The sequence below is a fragment of the Triticum aestivum genome, chromosome 4D, assembly GCF_018294505.1.
Source record: "Triticum aestivum cultivar Chinese Spring chromosome 4D, IWGSC CS RefSeq v2.1, whole genome shotgun sequence".
NCBI lineage: Eukaryota > Viridiplantae > Streptophyta > Magnoliopsida > Poales > Poaceae > Triticum > Triticum aestivum.
The window spans coordinates 500,519,980-500,531,192 of record NC_057805.1 but is presented as its reverse complement, the minus strand read 5'-3'; the positions used below and the strand labels follow the sequence as shown (position 1 = coordinate 500,531,192).

Sequence of the window (11,213 nt, the reverse complement as noted above, 5' to 3'; positions counted from 1 at the left end):
ATACAACTCTTCTTCCAGAAATCCATTCAGGAATGCAGTTTTGACATCCATTTGCCAAATTTCATAATCATAAAATGCGACAATTGCTAACATGATTCAGACAGACTTAAGCATCGCTACGGGTGAGAAAGTCTCATCGTAGTCAATCCCTTGAACTTGTCGAAAACCTTTTGCAACAAGTCGAGCTTTATAGACAGTAACATTACCGTCAGCGTCAGTCTTCTTCTTGAAGATCCATTTATTCTCAATGGCTTGCCGATCATCGGGCAAGTCAACCAAAGTCCACACTTTGTTCTCATACATGGATCCCATCTCAGATTTCATGGCCTCAAGCCATTTTGCGGAATCTGGGCTCACCATCGCTTCTTCATAGTTCGTAGGTTCGTCATGGTCTAGTAACATAACCTCCAGAACAGGATTACCGTACCACTCTGGTGCGCATCTTACTCTGGTTGACCTACGAGGTTCAGTAACAACTTGATCTGAAGTTTCATGATCATCATCATTAACTTCCTCACTAATTGGTGTAGGTGTCACAGGTACAGTTACCTCATCAAGTTCTACTTTCCTCCCACTCACTTCTTTCGAGAGAAACTCCTTCTCTAGAAAGGATCCAAATTTAGCAACAAAAGTCTTGCCTTCAGATCTGTGATAGAAGGTGTACCCAACAATTTCCTTTGGGTATCCTATGAAGACACATTTCTCCGATTTGGGTTCGAGCTTATCAGGTTGAAACTTTTTCACATAAGCATCGCAGCCCCATACTTTAAGAAACGACAACTTTGGTTTCTTGCCAAACCACAGTTCATAAGGCGTCGTCTCAATGGATTTCGATGGTGCCCTATTTAACGTGAATGCAGTCGTCTCTAAAGCATAACCCCAAAATGATAGCGGTAAATCAGTAAGAGACATCATAGATCGCACCATATCTAGTAAAGTACGATTACGACGTTCGGACACACCATTACGCTGTGGTGTTCCGGGTGGCGTGAGTTGCGAAACTATTCCGCATTGTTTCAAATGAAGACCAAACTCGTAACTCAAATATTCTCCTCCACGATCAGATCGTAGAAACTTTATTTTCTTGTTACGATGATTTTCCACTTCACTCTGAAATTCTTTGAACTTTTCAAATGTTTCAGACTTATGTTTCATTAAGTAGATATACCCATATCTGCTTAAATCATCTGTGAAGGTGAGAAAATAACGATACCCGCCGCGAGCCTCAACATTCATCGGACCACATACATCTGTATGTATGATTTCCAGCAAATCTGTTGCTCGCTCCATAGTTCCGGAGAACGGCGTTTTAGTCATCTTGCCCATGAGGCACGGTTCGCAAGTACCAAGTGATTCATAATCAAGTGGTTCCAAAAGTCCATCAGTATGGAGTTTCTTCATGCGCTTTACACCAATATGACCTAAACGGCAGTGCCACAAATAAGTTGCACTATCATTATCAACTCTGCATCTTTTGGCTTCAATATTATGAATATGTGTATCACTACTATCGAGATTCAACAAAAATAGACCACTCTTCAAGGGTGCATGACCATAAAAGATATTACTCATATAAATAGAACAACCATTATTCTCTGATTTAAATGAATAACCGTCTCGCATCAAACAAGATCCAGATATAATGTTCATGCTCAACGCTGGCACCAAATAACAATTATTCAGGTCTAAAACTAATCCCGAAGGTAGATGTAGAGGTAGCGTGCCGACCGCGATCACATCGACTTTGGAACCATTTCCCACGCGCATCGTCACCTCGTCCTTAGCCAATCTTCGCTTAATCCGTAGTCCCTGTTTCGAGTTGCAAATATTAGCAACAGAACCAGTATCAAATACCCAGGTGCTACTGCGAGCATTAGTAAGGTACACATCAATAACATGTATATCACATATACCTTTGTTCACCTTGCCATCCTTCTTATCCGCCAAATACTTGGGGCAGTTCCGCTTCCAGTGACCAGTCTGTTTGCAGTAGAAGCACTCAGTCTCAGGCTTAGGTCCAGACTTGGGTTTCTTCTCCTGAGCAGCAACTTGTTTGCTGTTCTTCTTGAAGTTCCCCTTCTTCTTCCCTTTGCCCTTTTTCTTGAAACTGGTGGTCTTGTTGACCATCAACACTTGATGCTCCTTCTTGATTTCTACCTCCGCAGCCTTTAGCATTGCGAAGAGCTCGGGAATCGTCTTATCCATCCCTTGCATGTTATAGTTCATCACGAAGCTCTTGTAGCTTGGTGGCAGTGATTGAAGAATTCTGTCAATGACGCTATCATCCGGAAGATTAACTCCCAGTTGAATCAAGTGATTGTTATACCCAGACATTCTGAGTATATGCTCACTGACAGAACTATTCTCCTCCATCTTACAGCTGTAGAACTTATTGGAGACTTCATATCTCTCAATCCGGGCATTTGCTTGAAATATTAACTTCAACTCCTGGAACATCTCATATGCTCCATGACGTTCAAAACGTCGTTGAAGTCCCGGTTCTAAGCCGTAAAGCATGGCACACTGAACTATCGAGTAGTCATCAGCTTTGCTCTGCCAGACGTTCATAACATCTGGTGTTGCTCCTGCAGCAGGTCTGGCACCTAGCGGTGCTTCCAGGACGTAATTCTTCTGTGCAGCAATGAGGATAATCCTCAAGTTACGGACCCAGTCCGTGTAATTGCTACCATCATCTTTCAACTTTGCTTTCTCAAGGAACGCATTAAAATTCAACGGAACAACAACACGGGCCATCTATCTACAATCAACATAGACAAGCAAAATACTATCAGGTACTAAGTTCATGATAAATTTAAGTTCAATTAATCATATTACTTAAGAACTCCCACTTAGATAGACATCCCTCTAATCCTCTAAGTGATCACGTGATCCAAATCAACTAAACCATGTCCGATCATCACGTGAGATGGAGTAGTTTCAATGGTGAACATCACTATGTTGATCATATCTACTATATGATTCACGCTCGACCTTTCGGTCTCAGTGTTCCGAGGCCATATCTGCATATGCTAGGCTCGTCAAGTTTAACCTGAGTATTCCGCGTGTGCAACTGTTTTGCACCCGTTGTATTTGAACGTAGAGCCTATCACACCCGATCATCACGTGGTGTCTCAGCACGAAGAACTTTCGCAACGGTGCATACTCAGGGAGAACACTTATACCTTGATAATTTAGTGAGAGATCATCTTATAATGCTACCGTCAATCAAAGCAAGATAAGATGCATAAAAGATAAACATCACATGCAATCAATATAAGTGATATGATATGGCCATCATCATCTTGTGCTTGTGATCTCCATCTCCGAAGCACCGTCATGATCACCATCGTCACCGGCGCGACACCTTGATCTCCATCGTAGCATCGTTGTCGTCTCGCCAACTTATGCTTCTACGACTATCGCTACCGCTTAGTGATAAAGTAAAGCATTACAGGGCGATTGCATTGCATACAATAAAGCGACAACCATATGGCTCCTGCCAGTTGCCGATAACTCGGTTACAAAACATGATCATCTCATACAATAAAATATAGCATCATGCCTTGACCATATCACATCACAACATGCCCTGCAAAAACAAGTTAGACGTCCTCTACTTTGTTGTTGCAAGTTTTACGTGGCTGCTACGGGCTGAGCAAGAACCGTTCTTACCTACGCATCAAAACCACAACGATAGTTTGTCAAGTTAGTGCTGTTTTAACCTTCTCAAGGACCGGGCGTAGCCACACTCGGTTCAACTAAAGTTGGAGAAACTGACACCCGCCAGCCACCTGTGTGCAAAGCACGTCGGTAGAACCAGTCTCGCGTAAGCGTACGCGTAATGTCGGTCCGGGCCGCTTCATCCAACAATACCGCCGAACCAAAGTATGACATGCTGGTAAGCAGTATGACTTATATCGCCCACAACTCACTTGTGTTCTACTCGTGCATATAACATCTACGCATAAAACCTGGCTCGGATGCCACTGTTGTGGAACGTAGTAATTTCAAAATTTTCCTACGCACACGCAAGATCATGGTGATGCATAGCAACGAGAGGGGAGAGTGTTGTCCACGTACCCTCGTAGACCGAAAGCGGAAGCGTTAGCACAACGCAGTTGATGTAGTCGTACGTCTTCACGATCCGACCGATCAAGTACCGAACGTACGGCACCTCCGAGTTCAGCACACGTTCAGCTCGATGACGTCCCTCGAACTCCGATCCAGCCGAGCTTTGAGGGAGAGTTCCGTCAGCACGACGGCGTGGTGACGATGATGATGTTCTACCGACGCAGGGCTTCGCCTAAGCACCGCTACGATATTATCGAGGTGGATTATGGTGGAGGGGGGGCACCGCACACGGCTAAGAGATCAAGGATCAATTGTTGTGTCTAGAGGTGCCCCCTTGCCCCCGTATATAAAGGAGCAAGGGGGGAGAGGCGGCCGGCCAGGAGGAGGCGCGCCAGGGAGGAGTCCTACTCCCACCGGGAGTAGGACTCCCTCCTTTCCTAGTTGGAGTAGGAGAAGGGGGAAGGAGGAGGGAGAGAGGAAGGAAAGGGGGGCGACGCCCCCCTCCTTGTCCAATTCGGACTAGAGGGGGAGGGGGCGCGCGGCCTGCCCTGGCCGCCCCTCCTCTTCTCCACTAAGGCCCATCTTGGCCCATTAAACCCCCGGGGGGGGGTTCCGGTAACCCCCGGTACTCCGGTAAAATCCCGATTTCACCCGGAACACTTCCGATATCCAAATATAGGCTTCCAATATATCAATCTTTATGTCTCGACCATTTCGAGACTCCTCGTCATGTCCGTGATCACATCCGGGACTCCGAACTATCTTCGGTACATCAAAACACATAAACTCATAATATAACCGTCATCGAACTTTAAGCGTGCGGACCCTACGGGTTCGAGAACTATGTAGACATGACCGAGACACGTCTCCGGTCAATAACCAATAGCGGAACCTGGATGCTCATATTGGCTCCTACATATTCTACGAAGATCTTTATCGGTCAAACCGCATAACAACATACGTTGTTCCTTTGTCATCGGTATGTTACTTGCCCGAGATTCGATCGTCGGTATCTTAATACCTAGTTCAATCTCGTTACCGGCAAGTCTCTTTACTCGTTCCGTAATACATCATCCCGCAACTAACTCATTAGTTGCAATGCTTGCAAGGCTTATAGTGATGTGCATTACCGAGTGGGCCCAGAGATACCTCTCCGACAATCGGAGTGACAAATCCTAATCTCGAAATACGCCAACCCAACAAGTACCTTCGGAGACACCTGTAGAGCACCTTTATAATCACCCAGTTACGTTGTGACGTTTGGTAGCACACAAAGTGTTCCTCCGGTAAACGGGAGTTGCATAATCTCATAGTCATAGGAACATGTATAAGTCATGAAGAAAGCAATAGCAGAATACTAAACGATCGAGTGCTAAGCTAATGGAATGGGTCAAGTCAATCACATCATTCTCCTAATGATGTGATCCCGTTAATCAAATGACAACTCATGTCAATGGCTAGGAAACATAACCATCTTTGATCAACGAGCTAGTCAAGTAGAGGCATACTAGTGACACTCTGTTTGTCTATGTATTCACACAAGTATTATGTTTCCGGTTAATACAATTCTAGCATGAATAATAAACATTTATCATGATATAAGGAAATAAATAATAACTTTATTATTGCCTCTAGGGCATATTTCCTTCAGGACATGAAATGGGCCGCGAGCATTGGGCACACGACTGATCCAAATCAAAAAGAGGGTGGACGCCAAGCAGGCGGCTGACCCAAATGGACAAAAAACGGACAAAGCGCGTGTCCGTTTGGGTCGGCGTGTTGGAGTTGCTCTTATGCAATGTGGTGTTGGTTTACTTTGTGGATTCCCACCTCTCCAACGGCGATTATCTCCCCTCCAAGGGAGTGAACATCGAAATAAATCTTCGTTTCCTCGTGCCTTTGATTGTCCCTAACCGTAGCTCGTTCATCTGCGTTTTACTTTGGTCCCTTGACCTTGCAAGCATCATAAATATTGTAGAGACCTATTCACACCCCGGCCCCCTCACAGATCCATCTCGATCCATTCAGACAGGAGGAAAAGCATGAGGCAGTGGAGAGATACAATAATGCAGGGTCAATGCTCGAGGACTTCATATAAAACCAAACAAAGAAACTACAAAACTTAGAACTAATTGTGTCATTTTGCTATTTTCACTTTCTGGTTTGAATTTTGCTAATTAAAATGAAGAAACTCAACCATAATCAACAATTTTGGGATATTGACCTTTTTACGTGATGATCAAATTGGATGAATGGTTGAGGACATCACAAACTGTATTGACCTTTTTTCTCTGTTTTTCGTATACACAAACTTCTGAATAGTCCCTTTTGTAAGATTGCCAAATGAAATAATCATACATTAGCTACTGATTTATCATTCTTGTCTCCATTCTGAAACAACATTTGTTCCGTTGGATTTTCTTCACTCGGAGGTACCGATTCTTTTCTCTTTCCCCAAAGGAAAAGATAGAGCCCAGCTAGAATCATGAACATGCCTAGAACACTGCAGGCATGTAAACAGATCGATTATTAATTGCAAGGAAAACTCAGCAACAATTTTTAAGAAAATAATGTTAGTAATTGGCGATGCATATTCTGGTATATACCTACGGTCTTAAGAACGTTAGCCAAAATCTGCACTTATTAACATAGGATGGAGAGAAGTGGTAAGCATACCTCCCAACGGACAGATCATGGCCGAGAAGCAACGAGTCAAGAATAGTAGTGAAGAACACCGTCACGGCGCAAAACATGGCCGGATAGGTTGGCCCACGCTGCGTGACGACCCACGAAATCATCACAAACTTGGCAGCAGTGTTGAGTATTGCCTGCAGCAAGATGTAAATGAGGACCTTCAACTGAGAGCCACAAAGTGAACTGATGCACAACAAAAGGAATAGCCGAATAGTTTTACCGAGTACACAATGGTGAGCAAGCTCATGTTCCATTTGAGCGCCCATGTTGCCTTCTCTCTGTTCATGGCAACCCCCACGACAGCCGTTTGGATGCTCCCCACGAAGCATGTAGCGACAGTGGACCAGTACTTGTATGGGAACACTTTTAGCATCTGAGCCTGCTCATTACAAACTCATATATAATTAAGCTGTATTGGTCACACTTTGCTTAAGAATTAAAAAAAAGGTAATACTCCCTCGGAGGAGTAGTTGAATTTTGCATGAAATACCTGTACAAAATTAATGATATATAGGTAATACTATTTATTTGAGACTTTGCAATGGTGAGTTGTTGCTTATATGTTTGTTATATACCTGTACTGTGTACCAAACGGCGAGGCTGAGGCTGCTGGTGATGAGCAAGATGGTTCCACGCACATGGTGGTGACCAAAAGCAGCTCCGGCTTGCTTCGGGTGGTAGCCGATGATATTTGTGGGCCAAAGGTGCAGCACCTTGCCCTTGTACAGGCTGATCACCAGCGTTCCTCCAACACAGACTAGGGTTCCAATGACCTTGATGTTCCCCACCAGGCTCCTCATGTCCAGTGGCTCCTTCCTGAGAAAAAAAAACAGTCGGTTGTTGCAGTTCCTTCCTCTATGGCCCCAATATTCCTATAGCAGGCGTTTGTGATTATATTTCCATCTTGTTTACCTGAAAAGGACCGCGAGGATGAAGGCGGCAATCGGTATGATGTTATAGAAGTTAACCGCGTATCCTGGCGATGTGTCTCCAAGGCCAATGTAGGCGAAACCAGGAATTGTGAATCTGGAAGGTGACAGCAACAATCACTACTACTTTGTGCGTAGATATTTATCAGAACCATTGCCGAACTGAGATGATGTGAACGAAATGACTAACCCCACAAGTGCACTGGTGAAAATCCATATGAACGCCTTCAGTTTAAGCTCCTTCAACCTCCCTCTACATGAGGTGATGAGGGTAAGTAAACAGATAATCATTTGCAAAATGTTTCTATATCACGACACATTTTGATAATTACTTGCCAAATGTTCCCTGTCATATGACAACCATGAGAAGGAGAAAAATATGCTAAAATAACAGTAGTTAATTAGAGCTAACTTCTCAAAGAACATCGCCAAGGGGATGGTCAAGATGGCGCCAAGGAAGAAGCGGTACGTGAGCAAGGTCCAAGCAAGTGAACCACTGTCCACCACCACCTTCGTGAGCAACATTAACCCTGTCGTGAAAATTTGGATCAACAACATGAAGATGGCAGGCCACCATTCCATCACGTTCGTCGAGCCCCCCATTACTGTCGCTGGACGTACGTGGTGGAGAATTGGAGAATGGAGATAGCCTTTGAGCAAAGTGACAAGGAGGGAATGGCAAAGCTACGGGGAGGGAGGGGAGATGAGTGCTGGCTCTAACAACTCACCAAGTGCTTGTCATTCTTTATGTGTGAGCTAGTGGCGTGCATGTACAGAGAACTTGTGTTTGCAAGATGTCTACACCCTCTAATTTTTCTCTTTATGTTTGAGGGATATATAATAGTTATTCCTCAATCTCTAAAAAATAAATATTTGAATATGGGTGGGCGGTGCATGCTCTGTTAGCTATACAGAGAACTTGTGTTTGCATCTAATTAGCTATACTTTCAACTTTCTAATCTTTCAGATTTAGGGCCTGCTCTGTTAGCTACATGCCTCCAATTAATTAATAAAGTAATTCCTAGTCTTTTGTCGTAGACTTGGTTTCATTAGAGTAATGAGCTAAACCTGTATCATGTACTCCCTCCAGTCCAAATTAATTGACACAACTTTAGTACTAAATCTATGTCAATTAATTTGGATCGGAGGGAGTACGTAGTCTGTAGGATACTAGTGGAATTTCCTTGTAAGCCTTTCGTGGTGAAATACTACTCGTTCGGCGGAGGGCTTCCAAAGACATCGTGAGCTAAACCCATGCTGGTAAATAACCACATGAGAAACATGCAAGGTTGTTGCCATGAAAGGCTAGTGAGATCCCGGGGCTGGACTTGCACGGCATCGCGGCAGGTGGCCGGTGATGCCAGAGGTCCGTTTGACGGCTTGTGTGGCATCGATGACGTTGGTGAGCGATGGTCTGAGTCGCCTGCTCGGGGAGAGGTGATGACGATGACATTGCAGACAACCTTGGCGGTGTCCCCTTGTCGGTGGTGTGTGTGGTCTCGTCGGTGCCAAGTCGACCGGGGTGCCCTTTCTTGTGGGCGTGTTGTAGCGGTTTTCGCCCGGGTCTTCGTTAATTAACCAAGCAATTTGTTTCCGTTTTTGTTTATTAATGAGATGAGGCAAAGCTTTTGCCTTCGTTTCGAAAAAAAAGGCTAGTGAGATCCTGGGATTTTTTTTTGGAGAGAAATAGCTGGACTTTGCTGCATTTTTTATTGATTTTTTTAAAAAGATCCTGGGAAATATGTGTGGCATATCAGATTTGATATGGTTACGATTCCCACGCCTACAAACCCAGTATAGCTTCTTTGTCCATCAGGAAAGAAGATAAACAACCTATCTAGCTAAACACAGTACAGAAGTAACAGACCACATGCTGGCGACACGGTGAACGCAACAGACAAACACGCCATAGACAAACACGAACCATATATTGGTCCAGCAGGGAAGAACATAACAGATCAATATGAATGCAAAGATCATGCATATTGTAATTTCTGATCATGAGGTGGTGCTAGTGTATCCAATTACTCCCTCCGTTTGAAATTACTTGTCTCGAAAATGGATGTATCTAGAACTAAAATACGTCTAGATACATCTATTTCTGTGACGAGTAATTCCGAACGGAGGGAGTAGTTTTAATTTACGAGCGTAATTTTCGTTGTTGCGGCCTTAAGTGTTACTTGTAGACCATATTGTCTAACTTTGTGACAATGATTATGAACAAGTGTTATAGGTCTTTGCAAAGTCTGATTCCCAAATGACATCCGAGCAGCTTTGTAAAAAATACAGAGCTACAGAGCTCCTGGGATGTAAAAAATACAGAGATTTTTTTTTTTGAAATGTTTTGCTATGTTTTCGACCGGGCGTAGGCCTAGCCAGTAGCCACTACTTCCCCTTGATTCCCTAGTGATGTGATGACCCTCCATACTACTTATAAGGCGGGCGCCCAAGGTTGCGTTGTTGTCATGTTTACAGTTCCCACCGCCAAACTCAGTAGCTTCTTCGGCCACCAGGAAAGAAGACAAATGGTCTGTCAAGCTAAACTTGTCTGGAGACTACTCCCTCTGTAAAGAAATAGTCTTTCGTGGTCTAAACAATCTTATACTCCCTCCGTTCGGAATTACTCGTCATAGAAATGGATGTATCTAGACGTATTTTAGTTCTAGATACATCCATTTTCGAGACAAGTAATTTCAAACAGAGGGAGTACTTTTTTAGGAGTACATGCTAGTGACACGGCGGCAACAGGCAAACACAACATGCCATCCACCCATAGGCACACACGAACCACATATCAATATAAGTGCAAAGAAGGAATTCAATCACGTCACGTCATGAATATAATCGATCAGAAATGCATGCACGCATAAATTAATAAGTGCTCCCTCTAACAACTTTGTACTAAACCAGCGACAATTAATATGAATCAGAGGGAGTAATAATAAAATCTTGAAGATGAGATGCATGGGCGGTGAGAAGAGTAGCGACGACGTACGGCTCAAAGATGAGGGCGAGAGGGACGACGAGGGCGGCGCCGAGGAAGAAGCGGTAGGTGAGGAGGGCGAAGACCATGAGGCCGGCGTCGACCACCACCTTGGTGAGCAGCAGCTGCCCCGTGGTGAACAGCTCGATGAGCACCATGCAGATCGCCGGCCCCCACTCCGACTTAAACGACGACCCCATCGATAGATTTTCGATCGAGACGACGAGAACTTGGTTGATCAGCCAACAAGAATAGGAGTTCTGTGATGCGAGTTGCGGGGGTCGAGTGGGATGGGCGATCGATGCGCCAAGCACTGGAGTGAAGTAACAAACCAGGGGAGAGGAGAGATTCTTGTGGAATCGGGCGGGCGGGCGAGCTGCAGGCCGTGTGACCCATTCTTCGCTCCTAGCTAGATTCACGCTCAACTGCTACAGCAAGTTCAGTCTGCTTGGTAGAGAGTAGATTCAGTCAGTCTATTGGGCAGATTCTTTAGTCGGACTTTTCCTTTTTCTTTCAATACTTCGGCTTAGTTTGTT

At 44.5% G+C, this 11,213-nt stretch overlaps 1 protein-coding gene across 2 annotated transcripts; it reads right to left on the bottom strand.

The window, feature by feature from the left end:
- Positions 1–6,320: 6,320 nt before the first annotated feature.
- Positions 6,321–11,001, bottom strand: LOC123100594 (WAT1-related protein At5g64700). 2 transcript variants are annotated; one of them, XM_044522499.1, is made up of 7 exons: positions 10,690–11,001; positions 7,885–7,947; positions 7,678–7,791; positions 7,341–7,581; positions 6,986–7,144; positions 6,748–6,899; positions 6,321–6,574 (listed from the first exon to the last, which is right to left on the bottom strand). In XM_044522499.1, the coding sequence occupies exons 1-7, from the start codon at positions 10,875–10,877 to the stop codon at positions 6,424–6,426; spliced, it is 1,068 nt and encodes a 355-aa protein (XP_044378434.1). In that variant the 5' UTR covers positions 10,878–11,001; the 3' UTR covers positions 6,321–6,423. The 2 variants fall into 2 exon arrangements, with proteins under 2 accessions (XP_044378434.1, XP_044378433.1); XM_044522498.1 differs by lacking the exon at positions 10,690–11,001 and adding an exon at positions 8,107–8,417.
- Between the last annotated feature and the right edge of the window lie 212 nt (positions 11,002–11,213).

What these genes read in the sequence shown, in the direction of transcription:
- LOC123100594 (XM_044522498.1), bottom strand. Translation starts at nt 8,297, where the DNA reads ATGGGGGGCTCGACGAACGTGATGGAATGGTGGCCTGCCATCTTCATG. An exon ending in TTCACCAGTGCACTTGTGGG is followed by an intron (nt 7,792 to 7,884) that starts GTTAGTCATTTC and finishes GTCACCTTCCAG; the next exon opens with ATTCACAATTCCTGGTTTCG. An exon ending in TGCTCACCATTGTGTACTCG is followed by an intron (nt 6,900 to 6,985) that starts GTAAAACTATTC and finishes ATCTTGCTGCAG; the next exon opens with GCAATACTCAACACTGCTGC.